This window comes from Aspergillus glaucus (assembly GCF_001890805.1).
Source record: "Aspergillus glaucus CBS 516.65 unplaced genomic scaffold ASPGLscaffold_8, whole genome shotgun sequence".
In the NCBI taxonomy this organism is placed as follows: domain Eukaryota; kingdom Fungi; phylum Ascomycota; class Eurotiomycetes; order Eurotiales; family Aspergillaceae; genus Aspergillus; species Aspergillus glaucus.
Window position 1 is genome coordinate 999,880 of NW_019170460.1, and position 22,614 is coordinate 1,022,493.

At 47.5% G+C, this 22,614-nt stretch overlaps 11 protein-coding genes across 11 annotated transcripts; 6 read left to right on the forward strand and 5 right to left on the reverse strand.

Moving 5' to 3' along the window:
• Positions 1-1,724, reverse strand: ASPGLDRAFT_148246 (putative mitochondrial carrier protein). The gene is made up of 3 exons (XM_022541956.1): positions 1,622-1,724; positions 1,494-1,567; positions 1-1,413 (listed from the first exon to the last, which is right to left on the reverse strand). The coding sequence occupies exons 2-3, from the start codon at positions 1,527-1,529 to the stop codon at positions 61-63; spliced, it is 1,389 nt and encodes a 462-aa protein (XP_022402005.1). The 5' UTR covers positions 1,530-1,567; positions 1,622-1,724; the 3' UTR covers positions 1-60.
• A 224-nt stretch (positions 1,725-1,948) lies between these two features.
• Positions 1,949-2,636, reverse strand: ASPGLDRAFT_46305 (histone H4). The gene is made up of 2 exons (XM_022546414.1): positions 2,616-2,636; positions 1,949-2,456 (listed from the first exon to the last, which is right to left on the reverse strand). The coding sequence occupies exons 1-2, from the start codon at positions 2,623-2,625 to the stop codon at positions 2,155-2,157; spliced, it is 312 nt and encodes a 103-aa protein (XP_022402006.1). The 5' UTR covers positions 2,626-2,636; the 3' UTR covers positions 1,949-2,154.
• Positions 2,637-3,156: 520 nt separating this feature from the next.
• On the reverse strand, positions 3,157-3,887 carry ASPGLDRAFT_46308 (uncharacterized protein). The gene has a single exon (XM_022546415.1). It carries the CDS (start codon positions 3,806-3,808, stop codon positions 3,629-3,631), a length of 180 nt encoding a protein of 59 aa, XP_022402007.1. The 5' UTR covers positions 3,809-3,887; the 3' UTR covers positions 3,157-3,628.
• A 2,483-nt stretch (positions 3,888-6,370) lies between these two features.
• On the forward strand, positions 6,371-7,071 carry ASPGLDRAFT_46309 (uncharacterized protein). Its single transcript, XM_022546416.1, has one exon. The coding sequence runs from the start codon at positions 6,578-6,580 to the stop codon at positions 6,896-6,898; it is 321 nt and encodes a 106-aa protein (XP_022402008.1). The 5' UTR covers positions 6,371-6,577; the 3' UTR covers positions 6,899-7,071.
• A 594-nt stretch (positions 7,072-7,665) lies between these two features.
• Positions 7,666-8,064, forward strand: ASPGLDRAFT_112470 (uncharacterized protein; the record flags this gene model as incomplete). Its single annotated transcript, XM_022539602.1, has 1 exon — positions 7,666-8,064. A coding segment is annotated over one exon (399 nt), but the record flags the coding sequence as incomplete, so codon positions are not given.
• A 1,879-nt stretch (positions 8,065-9,943) lies between these two features.
• ASPGLDRAFT_34934 (uncharacterized protein) lies at positions 9,944-10,391 on the forward strand (the record flags this gene model as incomplete). The annotated part of the gene is made up of 2 exons (XM_022544485.1): positions 9,944-10,245; positions 10,292-10,391. The coding sequence occupies 2 exons, from the start codon at positions 9,944-9,946 to the stop codon at positions 10,389-10,391; spliced, it is 402 nt and encodes a 133-aa protein (XP_022402010.1).
• Positions 10,392-10,484: 93 nt separating this feature from the next.
• ASPGLDRAFT_170119 (uncharacterized protein) lies at positions 10,485-12,768 on the reverse strand (the record flags this gene model as incomplete). Its single annotated transcript, XM_022542707.1, has 2 exons — positions 12,029-12,768; positions 10,485-11,955 (listed from the first exon to the last, which is right to left on the reverse strand). The coding sequence occupies exons 1-2, from the start codon at positions 12,280-12,282 to the stop codon at positions 10,485-10,487; spliced, it is 1,725 nt and encodes a 574-aa protein (XP_022402011.1). The 5' UTR covers positions 12,283-12,768.
• Positions 12,769-13,612: 844 nt separating this feature from the next.
• Positions 13,613-13,963, forward strand: ASPGLDRAFT_124110 (uncharacterized protein; the record flags this gene model as incomplete). Its single annotated transcript, XM_022540462.1, has 1 exon — positions 13,613-13,963. A coding segment is annotated over one exon (351 nt), but the record flags the coding sequence as incomplete, so codon positions are not given.
• Positions 13,964-16,231: 2,268 nt separating this feature from the next.
• ASPGLDRAFT_81751 (uncharacterized protein) lies at positions 16,232-17,456 on the forward strand (the record flags this gene model as incomplete). Its single annotated transcript, XM_022550133.1, has 3 exons — positions 16,232-16,238; positions 16,576-17,158; positions 17,224-17,456. 3 exons carry the CDS (start codon positions 16,232-16,234, stop codon positions 17,357-17,359), a joined length of 726 nt encoding a protein of 241 aa, XP_022402013.1. The 3' UTR covers positions 17,360-17,456.
• Positions 17,457-18,110: 654 nt separating this feature from the next.
• On the reverse strand, positions 18,111-18,788 carry ASPGLDRAFT_46315 (uncharacterized protein). Its single transcript, XM_022546417.1, has one exon. It carries the CDS (start codon positions 18,426-18,428, stop codon positions 18,198-18,200), a length of 231 nt encoding a protein of 76 aa, XP_022402014.1. The 5' UTR covers positions 18,429-18,788; the 3' UTR covers positions 18,111-18,197.
• A 2,132-nt stretch (positions 18,789-20,920) lies between these two features.
• On the forward strand, positions 20,921-21,589 carry ASPGLDRAFT_34936 (uncharacterized protein; the record flags this gene model as incomplete). Its single annotated transcript, XM_022544487.1, has 2 exons — positions 20,921-20,965; positions 21,029-21,589. 2 exons carry the CDS (start codon positions 20,921-20,923, stop codon positions 21,587-21,589), a joined length of 606 nt encoding a protein of 201 aa, XP_022402015.1.
• Positions 21,590-22,614: the final 1,025 nt, after the last annotated feature.

Genomic DNA, 22,614 nt, shown 5'->3' on the forward strand with positions numbered 1-22,614 from the left:
AAAAAAAAAAAAAAAAAAAAAAAAAAAAAAAAAAAAAAAAAACATATAAAATCAAACAAATCACTCATCACTTCCCACATAATCCCCCACCAACTCAGCCGTCTCATTCGGAAGCCCAGACGACGCCTCAATACCCCCCGGCGTAGCATACGAACTCCCATCAACAGCAACATGTCCCGGCTGCGACTCCAGAATCTCCTCAGCACCGTTCTTAGCTTTCTCAACAATATCTTCAGCACCATTCTTAGCCTTCTCCGCGAAGTCCTTCGCACCCTCACGCGCAACCTCGGCGTATTCTTCCATTTGTTCGCGTGCGCGCTCGAGGAGTTCTTCTGGGGTAGGATATTTGCGGAGGACGAGGAGGAGGAGGTAGTACGATTTTACAATGAGGGAGTAGACAGCGTCCTTGGCGAGCATGGTGAAGCCGTGCGAGAAGAAGCCTTTGAAGACTTCGCCGGGGAGGCCGGAGTAGAGGGCTGTGGGACCTTCTATGCGGGCGATTGAGATGACGTTTCTGAGGATTTGGGGTGTAAGGAGTGTGAGAAGCGTGCTTTGTTTGTCGGTGGTCTTTTCATTGCTGGTGCCAGTGTTGCCGGATACCTGGGCTCTGGTCTTGGCCATCGAGAACGGATATGTAATCGACGAGGCGGCTGCTTTACTCAGAGCGGCAAGCAGGAAAGTTGTAGCTGGCGATGGTTTCGAGCGCTTCTCCCGGGACAGGAAGGTATACTTCAGGAACTCGTTCAAGAAGAACGTAATCGACGGATTAAGCGTGAGAATCAACGTAGCCGAATACCCCGACCAGAACCCCTTGATGCCCTTTTCAGATCTGATCTGTGCTGCAATCTCCCTCGTATTCTTACTCGACGCCGCAGTTTGCTTCCTCGTAACGATATTCGCCAACGGCGTCGTGAACAACTTCGAAAACGACCCTGCAAGAACCCCAATAGTTAACTCATCTAATACCGGAAGAACGACACTAGCATGCCTCCTTGCACGCTGCGCACCGAATCTAGCCCTGATCCGTCGCTGTCGGAAGAACGAATACGCCAGGAAAAACAGGAAATTATCCGCTACCGTTTTGGCCGTGTCCTGCGCGAGACCGGGGTAGAATGCCTTGATCCCGCCTTTCTGGTAGATCTCTTTTGCCGCGCTGATAATGCTCGTGTCTTCCTCATCATCCTCCTTATCTTCTTTCTCGTCGTTGTCTGACTTGTTTGCGCGGTTCTGCTTCTGGGTTTGTAACCTTGCCACGATCACGCTTAACGGGTATGTTGCGACGTTGGATACGGCGGAGCCCATGGCGCCGGCTAGGGCATTTCCAAGAGCTGGCAGAGCGGGACCTCGTAGGGCTACGGTGCGCCAGTCTTCTTTGGGCGGTTCATTGTATCGGTAGTATAATTGGAAGGTGTCCTGGAGAGAGATGAGATGTCAGTATCGAGTAGATGAATGCCAAAGTCAAGCGGGTTAGACGAAGTAAGGGTATAGGATACCAATTCTGATTCGTATGAAAGCTGATACTCTGCCATTTCGCTCACTGCAGGCTGATCTGCGTGTTCTTTATCGTCTGTAGGATCATAATCAGATGGAAGGAATCGACGGTGTATTATGAGGGTAGTACCGGTAGTAGGACAGGAGTGGTAGTTCCCAGTGAGGTGCACTTATCGATCTGAGTAGAACAAACACAATCACATTAGACAAATTTGATTCAAATCGTCTCTCATCGATACAGCTGGAAGGAGAAATCAGAATGATAAGGGATGGGTGGTCTTGATTCTGTCACATCGGAGATAATTGGGAAATGACGTCATTGGTAACTGATAGGCATGTGATGCGGCTCGAGGGGATACTCGACATTCGGAGCGGGTATCTACAGGACTATAGGCTACGGATCAATTTGTCTACGAATGCTGGACAATGGCACAATTCATGAAGTCGTGGAAGTCAATTCCACTCTAATTCTGAACCCATCAAGTGCTATTCACACTGACAGTAAAACAAAGGTAGATAAATCCGTAGCGCATTAGAAATACCCGCATCCTTGATACTCCATGACCCAGTTAACCGTATAAACCATAAACCCCGAGATATACCCATCACGAAATCGAAATCGAAACCCAAGCACGCAAACAATATCAATCGGTAAACAGCAGCTTAACCACCGAAACCGTACAGGGTACGGCCCTGGCGCTTGAGAGCGTAAACCACATCCAATGAGGTGACGGTCTTACGCTTGGCGTGTTCGGTGTAGGTGACGGCGTCACGGATAACGGATTCGAGGAAGGTCTTGAGGACACCACGGGTTTCTTCGTAGATCATGGCGGAGATACGCTTGACACCACCACGGCGAGCGAGACGGCGGATAGCGGGCTTGGTGATACCCTGGATGTTGTCACGTAAGATCTTGCGGTGACGCTTGGCTCCGCCCTTGCCGAGACCCTTGCCACCTTTGCCGCCTGTAGTAGATTGTTAGTACTGAAGCAAGACGAGTAGACGCAAGGTGTCGTAGTGATGGTATGGTCGTGGTGGCCTGAGGCACCAATAACGACATCACGTGAAGGTAACCACCACAGACGCGACACCACCACCGACGACACAAGGCAAGAAGAACTTACGTCCAGACATATTGTCGAGTGTTTAGAGATGAAAAAGGAGTATAAATTTTTTTAGATTGAGATAGAAAACCACTTTCGGGATGAAAAAGTGGTGATGGACGTGACGCGTCGGTTGCTAAAAAAGACGATAGAAAGAGGGGAAGGAAAAGAGAAGAAAACGGGGGCAAAAGAACTGTTTAAATAGGTGTGTCGGGCGGAGAAACGTGATTTGACGGTTCCTTTTTTGCTGTATTTGACTAAGCGAGGAGGAAAACAGTTGATCTGGAAAGCAATGGCACACGGTGATTGGCGGGAAGCGGCTGCGAAAAAGGGCGTTATGAAGGGCTGCTTTCCTGCCCGCGTTTGGGCCGGCTTTTGCGGTGGCAGAATATCGCGCCGTCCAGGCGGAGTGAATTACGCGGGTGGTCACGTGGGCGGTCACGCAGTCTTGGCACTCTGATGAAAGTCAAGGTGGATTAATAGTCGGTCCGATTACCGAGGCCGACAGATTCCTCATATACGGACACCGTAGCCATGCGCTTAAGATAGCCAAGCACTCATTCTATCGTCTATGGTGTCTATAGATGTCAATGTCATCCTCTTTAGTGATAGCCTCGTGCAGTCCGGATAATCGACTCCCCGACTTCCCCGACACGGAGTTTAACCGCTACATTGGTTTATCCGTTTCACACTCGTAACTAGTTAGTTACAGGAAGGGATTCATTACATAAGTATTTCTAGATCCCCTCATCCATAACCAGTTTCATATTATACTACTGAGTGCAGTATCTGTTATGATACATTGTATCTTTCATCAGGCATAGGCATTGACGCCCAGTCTTCGCGAGCGTTCCCTCTCAACATCTTCACGAATCTCCATCGACATCCAGTTGAACTTGTCTCGCGTTGCCTGTCTCTACACCATGCCTTGCTTGATGTCCACATTCTCGCAGATTAGTCAGTATGTATATGTAACTGCATTGCGCTGTCCAATCTGTCGAATGTGAGCCATTGCTTGACTCTTCCAAGTGAAGTCACTTGGGCCCTATCAACACGAGGCGAAATCCCCGCACACATGTGTATCCAACTTCAATCAATGAGAATGGACTTATGATCATGTTGGGACTCAGTGTCTGCATCTCTCTGTCTGAGGTAGTAACGGGTGTATTTGTATTAAATGAGTCAATCATTTGCTGTCTTTCAATAGTTGTCATCCTTGACGTGAGCACTGCAGTGCGATGTCCCTTGGCCTGTAGCCACTAATAACAGACATTGATTAGTTTCTATTGGGTGTATTTTTGCATGACTTCTGGATGATAGGCATACCTGATTTATGAGTTGCATGGTTACCAGGAATGATGACAGTATGAGAAGTTTCTCTGGTCTGTTGTGGCAGTTAACACTGCCTTGCATCTTGTCAAGCAACTGACCAAGCCATTTAATCTTGGGGCTGGGTCAGATGAGTGTGTTTATGTCAATTATATCATATATGGATGCACTATTGCTGTTCATTTCGTCCTCTGTGAGGCGAAGATTATGTGCGTTCATCAGCTCAAGCAAACCTGGGAAAACCATCAACTGTTGCACCTGATGGGCACACTGAAGGAACTGCTGCAGTCTTAGCACTGGCACATTTCCCTTGCACCCACTCCTTCTCCAGTTAAGGAGCTTTTTATGATATGAATCTTTTGTCTCTGCTAGTGCCTGTTTCTCCAGTGCCTTAATGCCCTTGATATGTTTTGCATTGAGTGACAAACGAACATCCAAATGTCTGTTTGGGGGTAATTCCACTATGGGTTGATCAAACCAAAGACTCTCTGTCACACGGTGGATCATGAGCCTTGACATGATGGATCCAAACTTTGCTGCAGCGGACTCCAGGAATCTGTTCTCATAACCACTCTGTGTGACGGCTCAACGACCAGACAAACATTGCCAACATGCCAAAAGATGCCATACAAGCAATATGGACAAACAAGGGCTCAAGCCGCATCGCACAAAGGCTTATATAGAGACTGCACTCGCCAGATAGATTTCCTCTCCTTTTTCCTTCCCAGATTCGATATTCTCGTTGATGGCTACAATAGTCAAGATAGGAATTCAGTTCGTTATTATCTTCTATTCCGAGCCCGTGACACTCTGATTGTCATTTTTATTCAGAATTGTAGTAACCTGACTGGACAATTCCTTGAAGTTTTTAGGCAGAGCAAGTGAGAACATTTCATTGTTCTCCCAGGTCTCAACAACAAGAGCGTTTAACCAATGGGTAACATCAGCCAGACCCCTCTCAGAGGGCGTTCCTGGAAGTAGCCATGTGCTAGGTGCACTTTTCTGGTTGTGGGCGATCTCCTCAGACAGTCGCACTGTTTGGTTCCTGCTTTTGTCATGGTGGAATTCATCCCGCACAAGAGCCCTCCATGTTGGAGGCATACCAAGAGTATTGTTCACTCCTTGTCCTTTGACCTGTGTGGCATAAGACCTTGGTGCAGTCACAACGATGATTTGGTTGCAATGTAGTGGTTATGTGCAATTGCTTTGCATCATGGTCATGTTGATTTGGATCCAAAGGCTTAATGTCATTTGCTTCACTGACACCTACCGTGTTCTTGCGCCCATAGATTTGAATCGCCTGACCAGAGCTGGTTTGGCAATGGCCAACCGCAAGTGTCACTAGTTCTTCCTAAGAGATGGTTTTTATCCACTCTGAGATCCATGTCGGAATCAGGGAAGGGGGCACCAGGGGTGTAGGTCCATGCTTGGGCTGCATCATCAAACCCAGTTGCGCACTTGAACATCATCAAATCCCGAGTTGTTGTTGACTTTAGTGATCCTTGTTGATGGTGGCAGACGTCCTGTGCAGAGTTGAAAATTCGTTCAATGTGACGGCTCGACGCTGCGTCAACAACTGACACAGACAAACGACATCAATACGCCAGAAAAGACATTAGTGATGTCAAACAAACGCCTATAAAATCCCTTCTTCCTCTAGATAGATTTCCTTTTCTCTTTTTTCCCCAGATTCAATATTCTCGTCGATGGCTACAATAGTTTAGATAGGAATTCAGTTCGTTAATATCTACTATTCCGAGCCCGTGACACTCAACACCAGTGCCAGTTGCAGGAATAGAAAGGATATCCTATGCAGCGCTTGCAAGAATGAGAAACTCATGTTCATGATCTCCCCAGAAATTAAGAGGATGTACTGTAAGGGTTCTTAGGGTATCAATTGATTAGCAATTAATAGAAGTATAATAGGAATCATACATACCACTTCCTAAATATCTTTCAAGCTCGTCAGTCTCACCAGATATTAACCTTTGAGAAACATCCTCTGTAATAAAGGAATGAAGCTCTGAATTATGCATTGTAGGTGATTGATAGGTGGAAGATAGCTGGCTGTCTGATAGTCGCCGTTTATATGGCTCAAGATACTCTTGAAGGGTGTTGCGATAAATTTCACGCTAATCCTGTGAATTGTCTCCCCACTCGTTACTTAAGAAGAATTGAAGCTTATGTGTTGGCGCAAGAATTGTAGCAATTGCATAATAGCTTCCATGCATTTGTTCAGTCTTACTGTAATAGAATGAAAGCTTGTTTTTGCCTGCCTCAAGTGCACAGAGCATTGACTGTTTCCAAGGAACTCTTTTTTATTTGAGTTGGCTGATGGATTTCTCGAAATGGATAAAGAGTCTGTTGTAGATATTGAACATAGTATGAACAGTTACATTCTTAGTCATTGAAAGCATAGTTTTAAAATGGAAGAATGGTTGGGTCAAGTAAAGAAAATAATTGATCTGTCGCCATTCTTCGTCATCAAGTTGGAATTGATGCGTGCCATTGTATTCAGAACAAAATCTTTCAAAGATTGACCGTAAACGTCTAGCGCGTCGGAGCATTAGAAAGGTCGAATTCCAACGTGTACGAACATCCTGAATAGGAAGCAATATCGGCCCTCCTCCTGGCCAGAGTCGTGAGGAGGTCAAATGCCATCCAGGCGCGTAAGTGGCGATACACGAGCACGGGCAGAAGAAGAAGGAACTTTGTCGCCTGTTACTGCTTCGGGTATTCAAGCGGCTGAACCAACAACCTCTCAAGCCCAAATAACGCAGAGACATGGGGTAAATAAAGCTTCGCCGCTTGCACAGCAAGCAAAAGAGAACCGATCTAAGAAACGTCGAGGGCTACTCTCCCGGCCACGGGGAATTAAAGCCACCAGGGAAAAGGCTAAGCAGACCCAAGGACGGGCGGAACGGGTCCGCGTCTCCGAAAACACCGAAGGGAAACAGCAAGACTATCATCAGTAAATCAGGGGAAAGCTAGAGAAAAGACCTCACAGAATGAGCGACCTTCCAAACGGGTTACGCAAATCGATTTCACCCCAGTCCAGCAACCGACAGAGAGCGAAGAGGCTCTGCCTGCTACCGAGCAATCGTCCCATGTGCCGCTGTTGGAAGCGATATCAGAAGATGCACCACAAATACAACACCCAGAAAGCGGGCCTCAGACAGGAGAAGCGATAGAAAGCGTATCGTTGCCCCCGGGGCCACCGAAGGACATCCAAGAGCTCCCTGCGGGAGAACAACGAGCGAATGGAGAAACCCAGCCATATCCGTCTTTTGAGCGAGCTGACGGGCCCGCAGCGGCGGAACCCGCAGACAGTCGCATAAAACACGTAACCCAAAAGACAGCGACTTCGTCCCATGGCCGGCGTATCTCCAGGCATAACGGCTCCCGACCTTTAGGGATTAGGAAGACCAAGAAATATACGCAGGGCCAGGTCGCTCAGGCACGTGCCAGGACAATCATAGAGGCGGCGGTGAAGATGATGGTACAGCCTCAATTTCATCTTGATCAAGATCCAAGATCAAAGGACCGGCTCCCTGAAGTTGTTGCCGGGCTCGAACCCATGGGGAGGGTAGAAGGGACTGCTGAGTCGCAGCCTGAAAGCATCCGTGTTGCTACTGGACCAGAAACTGATAACCGAGAAAGGATTCTGCGAGCTGGCATGACGACCCCTGGTGTAGACATTGAGCCTAATGCGTCGGCGAGCACGCCTGTCTCGGACATCAGGACTAGGCCACGGCTCAGACCTCATGTCCCTGTAGGAAAGCCGGCGAAAGCCGGCGCAGTACAACGCCGTACACCAGGAACTGCGTCTGAGAGTGTCACGATCATTTTCAAGACTCGCAGCGGGAGCGGCGAATGGGACACGGTGGTCCACGAGCTGGTGGTCGACCAGTCTGATCCGCCCCCAGTGGAGCAAATGGCTAAGAAGGACGCGCGAGATCGGATGGCTATATTCTATGACAAGAGTCTCCGCACAATTCCCCCCACGCAGTGCTTCGATGCGGCCATTGAGGATGGGACCAACACCATTCTTATAGCGTTCGGAGACGAGTTGGTTGTTGATGAGGAGGCGGTGGTGTCAGTCTCACGGGCGCTGGGAGCCGAGCAGGGAAAGCAGGCCAAATGTCATCAAGAAGCTAAACCCAGTTAGCTAGATTTCATAATGAAGGCTTTTGGTTGTTGGACTATTACCCCATTGGGACCATCAGCACATGACTCCTGGCCCCTGCAGTTAGTAAGCCAGCAGGGCCACCAGTTGGTGGAGCATGGGCTGGCCTGGACCGTAATCCACGGTTCGCGGTCCAGTCGAGACTGCTAGCCGCAGCCTGAAGCACAGTGTCCACGATCATTGGAACGTAGCCCACGGCCAACAATACCTAGCCACCTATCCATTGCCCGCAGACATGTGACTCGGAACACTTGATAGCGCACCCTTTCCTTCTGGCGCAAGACGTCTGTCGCTGTCTTGGTAACCGTCTTGAATGCCTGTCGCATGGTTCGTGGCCTTGCCGGCTTTTAATCAACCCACCTCGCTCTAGTATAGATAGGCGACCGTATAGGCTATAAATCCTTATATCCATGGCCCGCGTTTACTCAAGTCCAATCAATCTTAGTTTCAGTCGTGGCCAAGAAGTTATGCACTAGTTATATCTATGCTCCAATTGTATATATACTCAGGAGTTGTTTACAGAGCTCATCATACAGCATGGAAGCCGTTGGCTGTCGAAACAGGGACTGTTGTCCTAGGATCGAATGGCTCCCGGAAATAGATGGTTCCCGGGAATCTTTGTCCTGGTACCGAGTGATTCCCAGGAACTGTTGTCATTTAGGTTTCTTTCCACAGTTTCCTCAGCTGTGTCTATTGAAGCGCTCAAACAAGTGAGTCGATTCCCAACTAAATCTCTGTATCCAGGTTCACTGAATACTGTCTTCATTCCTCTTCAGATTTAAGGAAAAGAGCTTTGTATATACTTAATAAATTTAACAAATGGATCTAGATGGATGACTCTAAAATTACAAAAAGCAAGGCTCATACTAGAACCAAAATAAGAAAGAAAAAGAAAAGAAGAAGAAAAAAAAGACATTCATAGCAAGTCACAGAGGTTTTTCAGCACAAGCGTGTCCAGTGAAGGTGTTTCCTGTAAAAGTAGCTGGAACTCTTCATCATGGAATAATTGCTTTATATGCAGAGTCACATAATCGAGCGTCAATGCTCGAAGATTCTGACACACTTCAGAGTCACTTTCAAACACAAAGCGTACCAGCTGTATAATGTCTCCAACCCTTTTTTTATGAAAAGGAAAATCATGAAGCGTGTACAAAAGCTTGCAGAGGCTTACATCATGGAGCTCTTCCAATCCAGATTGTTTGGCAAAAATGCTTAGCTGAGCATGGGCAAGCAATGCTCTGCTGTAGTTCCAAAAATGGTGAGAACAGTGGCCGTTTGATGGAAGAGCGGGCCGTGGTTGAAGCCCCCTCACAGTATAATCCGCTAGCTTTTTGACTGATGCCGAGTTTTCAAAAATATTGCCCTTCAATGTAAGGATATCGTCTTGCTCATATTGCTGTTCTTCAACAATATGATAAGGAACAACATCGTCTGGCAAGGGGATGAAGTAATCTCCAACATACAGATATTGGCACACATAACCAAAAATATCCTCAACAGCCTCCTCGATCACGATTGGATCGCTATCATAAGAAGTGTTCATGGCTTTGACCCATGGAACTGTGAAAGATTCAAATACCCCAGAGTGGAGATATACTGCTTGACGACTTGGGCCCACCTCAAGATTTAGGATTTTGGACTCCAAGACCCTGAAGCTGTGTCAGTTCCTGGCTCTGCACGGCGACCACGAAGGCGGCAACGTCTCCGCACACGCCATGCACCTGGTCGGCAGCGCCCTCAGTGACCCCTTCCTCAGCTACAGCGCCGGACTGCTCGGTCTCGCGGGCCCTTGCACGGTCTCGCCGCCCAGGAAGTCCTGCGCTGGATCCTAGCCATGCAGGACAAAATTGGCACCAAGTTCACTGACGAGGACGTCCGCACTTACCTGTGGGACACGCTCAAGTCCGGCCGTGTGGTTCCCGCCTATGGCCACGGCGTGCTGCGCAAGCCTGACCCGCGCTTTGAAGCCCTCATGGACTTTGCTGACACCCGGCCTGATGTGCTGGCTAACCCGGTCTTCCAGCTTGTCAAGAAGAACTCTGAAATCGCCCCTGGTGTGCTCACGGAGCATGGCAAGACGAAGAACCCTCATCCTAACGTTGATGCTGCCTCTGGTGTGCTCTTCCATCACTATGGGTTCCATCAGCCGCTGTACTATGTACACTGTTACCTTTGGTGTCAGTCGTGCGTTGGGTCCGTTGGCTCAGTTGGTCTGGGACCGTGCTTTGGGTCTGCCTATTGAGCGTCCTAAGAGTATCAACCTCTTGGACTTGAAGAAATAGATTTATCGACCGTTATCAACTGTATCATGACTGACCAATGAAATTGTTACTTTATTTTCAAGTTATATAGCAATATACTTGTATACTTGTATTCTAAGCCCTGCATAACCTCCCATCGTGCAACTGAGTCCACTCATCCGACCCAACACCCTTAAGAACATAAAACAGATCATACGGATCATAAACACCCTTGATCGTCTTCAACTTGTCATAGTTCGCCCCGAAGAAGACCTTTTTAAAGTCCTTCTGCCTGAAATCCGCCTCGTTGAGATACGCCCCCGACTCCGGCGCAAGTCTCTGCAGAGGCGCGACGTACTCGTCCGTCATCGTGCGCTGGTCCTTCAGCATCCTGGGCAGCGCGGCGGGGTTACTATCCCACGGTTTCTGGACCAGAGCGTGGTAGATCGTGTCTCGCCAGGCGGGGAGCACGGCGTTCGGGCTGTCCGGGCCTGAAGTCTCGCGCGACACGTTCAGCCCTACGAGGGCTATTGACCCGCCGTCGTTAAGCATGTCTCGGAAGGCCTTTGTTAGGGCCTTGTTGCTGCCGGGCTGCTTCTTGTCTTCAACCACGAATCGAGGGATGAGGTACCCGCCAAACTGGTCGACGGCTACTTCGATGACGGGCATCATGTTGCGGAACGAGTCCAGGTAGGTGTCGAATTGCTGCGCGCTGGAGGTGTAGTGCACGCCTTCCTTGTCCAGAGCGTTGGTTAACGGCTTCATCATCTGCACCAGCTGGGCCACGGGGATGTTGGGCGCCGTCACGGGGGTGAGGGCGAACGAGCTGTTAAACAGGAACAAGAGGCTCATGATTCCCGCGTCGACTAGACTCGGCACTAACTGATTGTACAGCTCCACGATGTGGTCAAAGGTCTCTGTTGACATGTTTTTGTTGTCCGTCGTGCTGATCGTCAAGTTGAACCCTGAGACTGGGACTGCTGGGTGCGCTTTCGCTGTCAGGGACCAGACAACCCCATAGGTGCCGCCACCACCACCGCTCAACGCCCAGTACAGGTCTGCGTTCTCATTGTCGGGTCGGGCAACGAGGAACCGTCCCTGGCCATCGATGACCTCCCATTCGAGCGTCTGGTCTGCTCCCAAACCATACCGCGATGCCAGCGCCGAATGGCCGCCGCCCTGTGTGTATCCGCCTGCGATACCAACGGACTCACACTCACCACTGATGACATCGAGCTTGTTGTCGTGCGCGAAGTTGTACGCCTCGAACCCCTGCACTCCGGCGCCCATCTTCAGTGCAGATCCGGAGTACGCAGCGCTGTTGTAGTTGCGCAGCACCTCGATGTCTTTGAGGTTATGCGTCCAGATGGCTACGGCTCCTGCGCCGGTGGAACCTCCATAATAGCTGTGGCCAGTGTTGCGAATAACCAGACGGATGTTGTGCTTCTTCACGAAATGCATCGTTTCCATGACATGTTCCGGCTTGCTCACGTTCACCGCATAGTTGACCATGGTACCCAAAGTACACGGCTTCGACACCGCATGGAAAGGGTCACAGGTGCCATTGGTGAAAAACGATTGCATAATCGACGACGAAGTAGTATAGCTACATTTTTAGTGATTTCTCTCTCTCTCTCTCTCTTTCTCACAGATACTGGGGTAAGGGGGGGGTGGCATACTGCAGCTCCGGGTCTGTCCATTGGTCTCGTAGTTTGTTACAAATTGCAGCATCATAGTTTGGAGCATGGCACGGGGTGGCGAGAGGGACCGTGGCAATCAAGCGTCCATCAACAGTCTGGTTGAATTGATCCCAGATGTTCGTCGACGGCCAGCATTCATCGCCAGGGAAACACCGGCAGCCCTGGTTGGACTGCGCACTGCCAACGGCAAGCGAACCCAGGGCCAGAAGGAGACTCAAGTGTTTACCAGCCATTCTTTCACTGTCGTCGCAAACAAGCAGAATCTTGAGACGAGCGGACTGAGAAAACAAACAGAAGTACCACCTCAAAAAGAGGGGGTGCACCGCACTGGCCTTTTATTAACGCCCATTTGGAATTTTACTTTTTCGAGTTACCAGTATACTCGGATTTGAGACTCGTTTTAGCCGACAGGTTCCCCATGCGTGCATAGCTAGTTCGCGATAATCGCAGGTCAAGCCCAATGACAACGAGCCCTACCTCGTATTCCGGCCCCACCACCAAGACGCTAGCTTGAGAAACGGGTATACATTATGCCTTGTGATGAGGTTTTAATGGCCTGACTGCCTGATTCGGTAGAACAGTCGGCGGTCCGATTAAGCGATCTTTCGCCGGCGCCATATTGGCCGCGGTGTTCGCATACAGGGTACATACACACCACCCTGGTAGGGAACCTCCGCACTTGGTTGACAACTGTCCATCACCCGTATGATAATTTTTTTTTTTTTGAGGGCAGCGACAGCTCTGCGGCGATTCTTTGGGGCTGACGTTGGACAGTTGTCAGCCAATCGCGGAGGTTCCCCCACTACACCAAAAGTATGTCCCAAAATAGAAAGGATAAACCCCTAAAAGAAAAAAGAAGCAGATCAGTTCCTGTTCAGCAGAGAGTGAGCAAACAAAATGTTGGACATCTAGAATAAAAAGCCCTCAATATAGGTATGGCTTATCAGACAGTTGGACGGGGATACTAGAAGTCGATGGTTATGCAAGCGGCATCCATGCACATTTTCAAGTAAGGCTGTGTCCAACCATTGGAGACTCATCGTCTTCGAAGTCCATTCCTAGTCGTCAAAGAAATGTCAGTATAGCTCACACCTCTTATGTGTTAGTGGAAGGGAAGGAGAGCACACTGCTTCGCTTGAGGGATACTCGGTCCCCCTCCATTTTCTCCCCATCATTTTCCATTCTTATTATCAACCTTGCTTTCTGGCCTAATTTGGGCGAGGCCTTTATGAGGTAAGAGAAGAAAGGTAGGTGAGCGGACAAAAGTGGGGTCAGTCAACTGGTGAGGGAATGTACTACATGTACTTAAATAGGAGGCAGGCCTGTGATTATAGGTGCCCAATATGGATGACTAAGGATATCTTGTATTTCCAAGGTTATTGGCTTCTCCACTCCGATAGAAAGTACCATCACCTCGGCAGGGACGCAGAATAGTGGCGGTTTTGGATGGGGGCGGTTCGGCGGCGGCTCGCTGTCCAAGTTACGGATGGAAAGCCAGCCGTTTCTAGCGTCAAATGCTGTCATTTTCGGCGTCGATTTCAAGGTCCTCATAGTTAACGTAATCGACAATATCTATTACAGCCTGACAATCGAGAATGGGTAACTGCAATTGAGGCAGTTAACTCTACTGGATGGGCTCTGCCTTCATATGTGATTTTCAAGGCAACAAAATACTTTCAAGAAGGCTGGTTTGAGAGTCTTCTAGATGACTGGAGAATCAATATCAGTGATAATGGATGGACTACAGATAAGATTGGAATGGATCGGCTTATTAACCACTTCATTCCTCTTACTACTAGCCGTGCGGTTGGAAGATTTCGGATGCTTATTCTTGATGGCCATGGAAGTCATTTGACTGCTGAAATCGACCGTACATGCACTGAGAATAATATTATTATAATATACGTTCAATAATTAGCTATCGTAATAGACACCAGGCCCTTCCAGTGTAAATCTAGACCAGATATCAAGAGGAACTATGGGCAGGCAGCAGAAAACCCATTATATTCACCTAGTTCGGAAAGCTTTAATGAAAACAAAGGCTTGGCCGCCATAATAAAGGCCCCGGATCAGACTCCATATAAAAACAAATATGAAGCTCAGACTGGGTTCTTGTAGTGTTGTCCTTTCCACAGTAGTGTGTCACGGAGCTCAGCAGAACGGAAATTCGATGACAGAGCTCTAACCAATCATCAATTTGGCAGTGAGGTTTGGTTCCAGACTTTACAGAACTGTATTCTGCGGGAATGTGACTGGTGACTGTCGCGAAAATAACCAACGGAATCGCCGGTGAGGCATTTATGCTATTGGATTTGTTCCTCCCGGACGCAAATTCGTTGTCATCTGGGTGTTCCAACCGCATAAATGGCATATGGGATCGGCATGATTAGGGCAGAAATGTGACGCAGAGGGGCGCTCGCAGAACAGAGCAAAGAGTGGGGTTTGATAAGCCGTAATCAGCCTTGGGAGTCTGTCAAACTTGGAGTCAATACCCTTCCTTGATAAAGGAGTTTATTATCAGCCGCTATAACTTGATGAGTCGTAGTCAAAGCCCCGCTGAGGCGGTTTAGATAACAATTTCAATCCCTTTTTATCTTGCCTGGTTCCCTTATGCATAGCTCATCCTTGTGCTAGGAATGGACTATGCCGAAATCCGGGAGCGTTCAACCTGATTGCTCAGTAGAAGGATGAAATTTCGTATTCAATAATAAAACTTATATACTACTCCATAAGTATTCAGAGAGCGCCTGTTATCTCCCTCTTGAGGCTCGTGCTATACACCTTGGGCCATTCCGCCTTTATATGCTGAGAGTTAATGCTCTTTCCTATAGATGCAATGTTTCAATGTACGAATCAATCTCAGTGGAAACCTGGTAAAGGCCTAATTCTGGCAAACATTCTTCACCAGCTAAAATGTGTGACGGTCTGGTCACGTTGGCTGGTTATCACGTGAGGTGTTGTTTGCTTTGTTGCTTTGTTGGTAAATATGGCGTTACCTCCTTTCTTCCTTCCTCATGTCAATTATTCTCGTTGATAGCTACCTAGGTAGAACACATGAGTTGATGTTCCGTTAACCTGGTTGAGCTCCGTGACAAAATGGTTCTCACCGGAGAATCAAGAGATTGGAAGGTTCTGACAGCTTCAGGGAAGATCTCTGATATGTGTGAGAGCAGGTCCACGAGATTCTGAGCAGTCCATCTGTGATTGTGGCTGGTAATCGCGTTAGCTCAGCGTTAGGTTGAAAGTCTAAACAGGGCTGATAGTACTCACAAAGCTGCAGAGTCTTCTCCCGCAGAGAATAATTGCCCCAAAAGACAACTTGTTGGCTGTCACAAACCATCTTTTACCTATTGATATCTGTTTCTTTAAAACTTGAAGTCGCCTTTTGCGGGTCTGAAACGACTCTTTGTTCAAAACTAATGGCCACTTCAGGTGGACAACGCGAGCTTTTAAAGGTCTCCGGCAGTAGGAACCCAACCAAGGAGAAATGAGTTGGTCCATCACCGTTTCATGTGGACCGCAAGATTGTGAGGTTGACAGGCCGGGGAGAAAGTCCATTCACCGGCCCATCGCACGACATAAGGCCCACAATAACGGTTAACCCTGTAGTGTTTATGATATGGTTACATTCCGATGACCGATCATGGATTCTGTTTTCGCTCCCTGGTTTCCGTTTACCATCACTTGACCGGTGGGCTCCTCAGCGGCTGTGCTGTTCCGCCACTACTGATTCTGTGGCTGGGCTCTGAACGTGTGTTCAAGACGGATCACTCATAAACGTCCTCAATAAACAGGCCCCTGGAATAAGGATCTGGCTCTCGCTATCCGCATATTTTGATCATTTGCCCTGACTTGTCGGTAGGGTCTTCCAGTCTTCCTTTCCATGCCTCGTTTGGTGGGCCATTCAGTTAGCGACCTCGGGGGGAAGTCGAACCGCGAGGAACTAGCATCCCATTAAGACCTAAGAGAATAGTGTTAACTTTGTGCTCCAAATAGAATTGATCGAGACCTCATAGATTTATTTTGCTTTACCCCAGAGACGGTAACCATACTCTGGCTCGCGGCTAACTGCTACAGAATATCTACCTAAGCAGCATATATCCCGCCGAGCAGGAACCATTATTTGATTGATGTTTTTGTCAGTCTGCGATTCACTTAATTGATCATCCCTTATATTCTACGATGTACGGTATGATACACGGCGTAAGGATTTACAGCAATACACGGTAGTGGACCATGTGCTGATCCATGCTTAAAACGCTTACATACATAGTCGTAAAAGACAAGGTTTGGGAGATCAGTGGAGCGGATTCGGGACCCCACTTTCAAAATCGATCGCGGCTCAATAGTGCAGCCACTCTACCAGAGATCAAGAATATATTGTAGACTACTGTACCGACGAATGTATCCCTGTCGCATAATTTCCATTAATCTGTGATTAGAAGTCATAAGCCAGAGTACGCGATTTGGCTTAGTTTCGACCGACTGGCTGTCCCTTCGCGTCGTACGAAATAAAATAGATATAGATCATCTTGACCCTAAGAAATTCGGCTTGGACCAAAAGTTCATTGATGAGGCGAATCATACGTTGCGCGAGTACGATTCATGGAAGATATACTGCGACAGCTTTGAAGACGGGCGTGAAAGAAATCAAAAAGAAGGAAACTTTTTCCTGGCAAAGCTTTACCAAGACAACGCTGCAAAGGTTGAGAGCAAGGAAGTCAGCGAGTCTATCATTTCTTCCCCCGCAAATCACACTCGGTCGCGGGCTCAAAGAAGGGCCCTCATAGAGGAGCTAGACCAGTCGCCAACCAAATTGAAGGCAGATGCCAATGCAAGCAAGTCGCTGCCAACCGGATCGAATGGCGTGAAAAAGCTACTGGCACTCAAATTGAAAGATGCAAGAGAGCCACCCAACGGTCCAGATGAGCTGCCGAAAACCCCGTCCCCCACGGACTCTCCCATCTCTTATCAATGGGGGTCACCAGATTCTCCAGCTTGGATACCGAATGAGACATTCCCAAAGTCTATTGACGAGCAAATTGTCAACACAGCGCTTGCGGCCTGGATTTTGGAACATCCAAACGAGCCTCCAGAACCTATTGGCCGGTACGTATACGGAAATCACCGGTCTTTAGAAAGCTACCAGGGATAAAAGCTAACACGGCAAAAAGCCGTTTTCAGGTGCTACAAGATAGGAACGAAATTTTTTCGAATTTCGCCAGATACGGAAGCAAGTATTTCTCGTATCTGAGAGGGGAAGGGGCGTTTGACGAAACTGACCCGGAGTCTTTCATGACGATCTTTTGAAGTTGGGCCTTTCAAAACAAACAACTTGGGGCACATGGAAAAGCTGGTTCCCATCATCCTCGCACTTACACTCCTGTGCAAGGATCTGAGAAAGCATAAACAGTACATACCTCAGTAATGTACATACACTCCTTTGCATCCCACAGGACTTTTAAAAAATTATAGAACAAGGGTATCAATTTTTCATGCTCAGTTGCTAGGTGCCACATACAATTTTAACCTGTCCAGTATCCACCATGAAATTGCCCATCATGAAGGCCACAGCACTGCGCCTCAGCATCTGCCTGTCTTCCTGTCATGGGCTGAAGCCGGGTTATCTATAACTAGACGTTAGTAGTTGTAGTAGTAGTTGTAGTAGTAGTTGTAGTAGTAGTTGTAGCAGTTGCTATTTAATGTCGGGGAAAAATGGGGGGGAGGAAGTCAACTTGCTTGTTGAAGAAAGGACATATGGAGTGTGGTGGCCGCCTGAGGTAAATAGGTGGCCACTTGTAGTCAGAAGGTCATGTAATCTCGTTCGTCCCTAGACTCGCTTCCTGGATAGCTTCAACCAAGAGATGTCTCAACGTCTCGAGGCACCTAGCAGGGCCTAGCCCTTTACAAAATGCTGATATTTTGACGGCTCGATGCTGCGTCAACAACTGACACAGACAAACGACATCAATACGCCAGAAAAGACATTAGTGATGTCAAATAAACGCCTATAAAATCCCTTCTTCCTCTAGATAGATTTCCTTTTCTCTTTTTTCCCCAGATTCGATATTCTCGTCGATGGCTACAATAGTTTAGATAGGAATTCAGTTCGTTAATATCTACTATTCCGAGCCCGTGACAGATATATCTACATTGGCTTGTACTTGTAGTACAAGAAAGAAATAGACATATAAAACAACATGAATATCACATAATGAAGCATGGAATGATGATCAACCTGCATAAACAAGATCCCTTCAAAAGCATCAGTGATAAAGAGAGTCATAGACATAATCACAGCTCCCTCTATGAACTGTTTAACCCTGTTAACTACACTAGTGACTAGGAGTGTGACTGTGTCCCCATCTTCAGTCTTCATGTTGCTATGTCCGCCAATGCAATGCAAGTTATGTACTGTGTTAGGCAGTGGTGCGTTAACTGAATGTGTGCTGACAGACTAGGCGAGCGCCGGACCTAAGGAATAGGTGTATCCTACCTATATCCAACAAGAGTTCAAACTGTAGCCTGGGTTGGTGGTAGATAGTGTGAAGAATAGCTCATAGTACAATGGTATGACACTTCGCAGGAGGAGTAGGAGTGTAATATCCACGGGGTCAAAGGAGGTATAATCTAGGTACAGAGACGGATCGCTGGCCATGGTCGGAGTCATAAATGATGAAAGTCAAGGTGGATTAATAGTCGGCCCGATTACCGAGCCCGACAGATTCCTCATATTCGGACACCGTAGTAGCCATATGCTTTAGATAGTCAAGCACACATTCTATCGTCTATGGTGTCTATAGATGTCAATGTCATCCTCTTTCGTGTAATTTAAATTCCTCGCCTATAGCCTCGTGCAATCCGGATAATCGGCTCCCTGACTTCCCCGACACAGAGTTTAACCGCTACATTGGTTTATCCGTTTCTAGTATCAACCTAATCCTTGTTCCTTCTTCGCATTCTCATCATAGCTTATCATCCAATGATTCTGCCTTGACTCCCCGCATCATCACATGAGACTGTTGTGATAAGGTCTGTAACGTCTATATTGAATCCCTGTCAAATCCATACACATCGAGCAATAATGTCAAGCCAAGCTGAAGTCATTATTATTATTCATACACGCATCTGTCAGCCCTATAGGCCGAGTGGCGGCAGGTCCTGCGGGGCAGCCGGGTAAGCCGCCGTAATGGTAGTCGCTATGTACATCGTTGCCTTTATACACATATCCTAATATCTCATTCCGCGTGTTGTATATCCTGTGCTGCTGGTTTTCGTGGTCTATCACCCTAGTTCCTGACGAAGTAATAGCGTTGATCTCTATCCTGTTGTGGTTAATTCTCATTACTGAGTCAGGCTCTCAGGTTTCAATGATTTGGCAATAGGGATTGTACAATAATTCGAGTGGTATAATGAAGATTTTGAATAAAGTGGAATTCGATATCGAAATTAGACGAGCATATTAATTATGTACATATCACCGATGCTTTAGCAATGGAGACCATCCCATCAGGGATGAGAAGTGCCAAACACCCACGAACACTTAAAAATTCAAAATGATATCACAAAATGTTCTCTCCTACAGTTGAACATGACGAAATCAAGGCCCGCTCGATTGCTGCAAGGACCCGGATAAAGTGTACAGAGCTTACAATGCCATGAATGACACCACTCGTCAATTCTATGAGAATACGGGCTCAAGATTAGTGATGAGGACCAGCATTATTGGCCTCGTATGTGGGGGATAGGGTCATTACCCCGGCATCTCGAGCTATTGCACGTTATTGCAAATGTCAAGAACAACGCGTGATGAGTATTATAGGAGTGAATGGAGCTGTAAAATGGTTGTTTTTTAACGGGTTATTTTTATTTATTTCTCCTCCTTCTTTCTTGAAATACGTCATTGATCTGTTATCTCCAGTTAGATCCGTGTCATCATTGCTATCTCCGAAATCTCCTGAGATCAGACCCACTTCATTGTAAGAAATGTCTACGCAGTCTGGAGTATTAGAGTACATACACGAAGTACCTCTTTCCTCGGTGTTATGCAGTAAGAAACTAGGTCCAGGAAGCTTAAGATACTACACTCCTGCATTATCTACAGTTTAAATATGTATATGGGTGCCAACTACTCTGTACAAGGTCCTGGTTTAGATACTTTGGAATATAAAGGACGCAATGTTCTAACCACGGTAGTAAATATTTTTATATAGGAATGCCAAGTCACTACGTTATAGGGAAGCAAAGCCCTACCTGCGGCGCAAGGCACCGAGTCATCACGGTGGGTTTAAAGCGAGTATACCGTAATTATTTCTCCGCAAGCATCCTTCCGTTTCTCTTCTTTCTTTTCATGGTAGTATTTCGCCGGATAGTCTGCCAATAGATCGTTATGCTTGAGTCCGTCAAGGACACACCATATTTCTCATGAGTTCTTGCAAGATATAGCTTCTAGAAAAACTGCAACTAGCAACGAAGAATTGACAACGTGTTATTCAGACATCTACACTAAGCATTTTTGCCAGCGGGTTGATACATCAAACCATCCCATTTGCAGGCATGCTCAGCCACATAGAATCCTCATAGACCCAGCACGCCCTTTCCCTTGTCTTTGCAAATCTCCTGTTGATCTTGTTTGCTGCCATGTATGAGAGCATTGCAGTAAGGGCTAAGTATCTGTTAGAGATAATGCAAAACCACGCAAGACAACCATAGGTAATCATCCTTGCTACGCCTGAGGCTCATGCTCTCCACTGCCAGTGCCGCTTGCACTGCCTCCTCTACCGACTCTTAAAACAAATCGCTTCTCTGGAGTTACTCTGTATACCTCAAACTCCCCAACACCTGGCTTCATATCACGAAAGTCATTCCATCATGTCAGTCATCCCGATATTTTGCACGGCTGACGTGCCGGCAAGTGTATGTGAGAGAGCCTACTACCAGCAGAAAAAGGACAAAACTAACCATCTTTCTCCATCGCAGGTACTAAATCGTCTCATTGAAGAATCCACTCGGCCAAAGGACGCTACAAACATGTTTTCCTTGATCCGCTGCCCTACTCAAGAGGTTATCGATCTCTACGGGACCGATCCTCCGATTGAGGCCTTTGAGACGGGTTTCAGGGACCAAAGTGATGATGAGATCCACCATTTCGTCCAGCGACTTTTTGCAGAGGGAAGAGGGGGTTGTTTTCTCGAACAAAGATGGTTTGCTATCTTAGATGGTGAAGCTGCTAGCCAGTCTGCGTTGGTTCTGTATCATGGCAGGAAGAAATCCCTCTGGGACAAGAACCGTGAAGACCCCGAGAGGGACTCTACGATACCCGGGGAGCATAGGATCCGTGATGATGGTTTTATCTGGTGGCAGTGGCGCATACCATTTCGGTTTGCGTGGGCTTTCTTTATTGACGTTGAATACTGCTCGGAAAAAGTCCTCGAACTGTACTCACGGCCTGAATACCGGGCCTTGGATGGGATTGTTGATGCCGAGACCTGCCACAAGATTGTCAAGGCAAAATTGCCAAATCCAAAGGGGGTTATATAAATGATTCCTAGTAATATAACGAACATCTGAATCCGTGCCCAGTAACTATTCCTCGGGCGCTTGCTCACTGCCACCAACTGCGCCTCTTGGAACTACTAATCCCTGCTGGGCTAGACTAAGTAGAGATCGTCCTTGGTCTAACATTTATATCAGGTTTAGTGTCACGCAATTACTGGACAGTCATTTGAATTCCTCATTCAATATGGCCAGCTATGGTTGTCAAAAGGTGCAAGTTAACCAACATGTTCTGTCGGTATTCAATAAATCTGTGCTCGCAATTCTCATCTTCGGCCCACTCGTTGCCTGGTTTGTATTCATCGACACTATTGATATACAGTCGCACTCTATGTGCAGTTACCGAAATCGCCTCACCAACCGCCCTGAAAATCAAACCCCCCTCTTCCCAAATTTTGACCATGTCCCAGGCCTAAATGGTACAGCGACAAGCGTCATCGACCATTCAATCCCACTCAATGACATCTTCTCCAAATTCTACACCGTCAATATGGTGTTTGGGAATTACTCCTTCACCGTAGCCAAGGCCATCGACATTGTATGGGATATTATTGTCGGGCGGGGCGGACAGGCGCTTCTCTTGTATGTGCTCTCGCAGGTTTTCTACGAGGTTCTGCATATGCTGCTGGAGAAAGACTCAATGGTGTACGATACCTTTGTGTCGCTATCCCTTAGTGGTCCTACTGCCTGGGGACTGTGGATGCTCGGTCGCGATCTGTTTTCCACGGCGCAGAGAAAAAAAGCATGGTTTATCACTATGGGCGTATCGTTGCTGTGGGTGCTGTTTTTTCCGACGGTCATGAGCGTCATGACGGGGTATATGCTTTGAGCGCGCCGTATGTTAAGATGGACGATAAGGCCCTCATGCCGTGGTACGATTTTACTCTGCGCTGGTCAGAACAACCGGCTGCGCGTGTGGCAGATGGAGATCGCATTGGGCTGCAGCCTAACCAAGTTATTTTCAAATCGGATGATGAGCAGATCTACAAGTCTCTTCAGAACTGTATGTT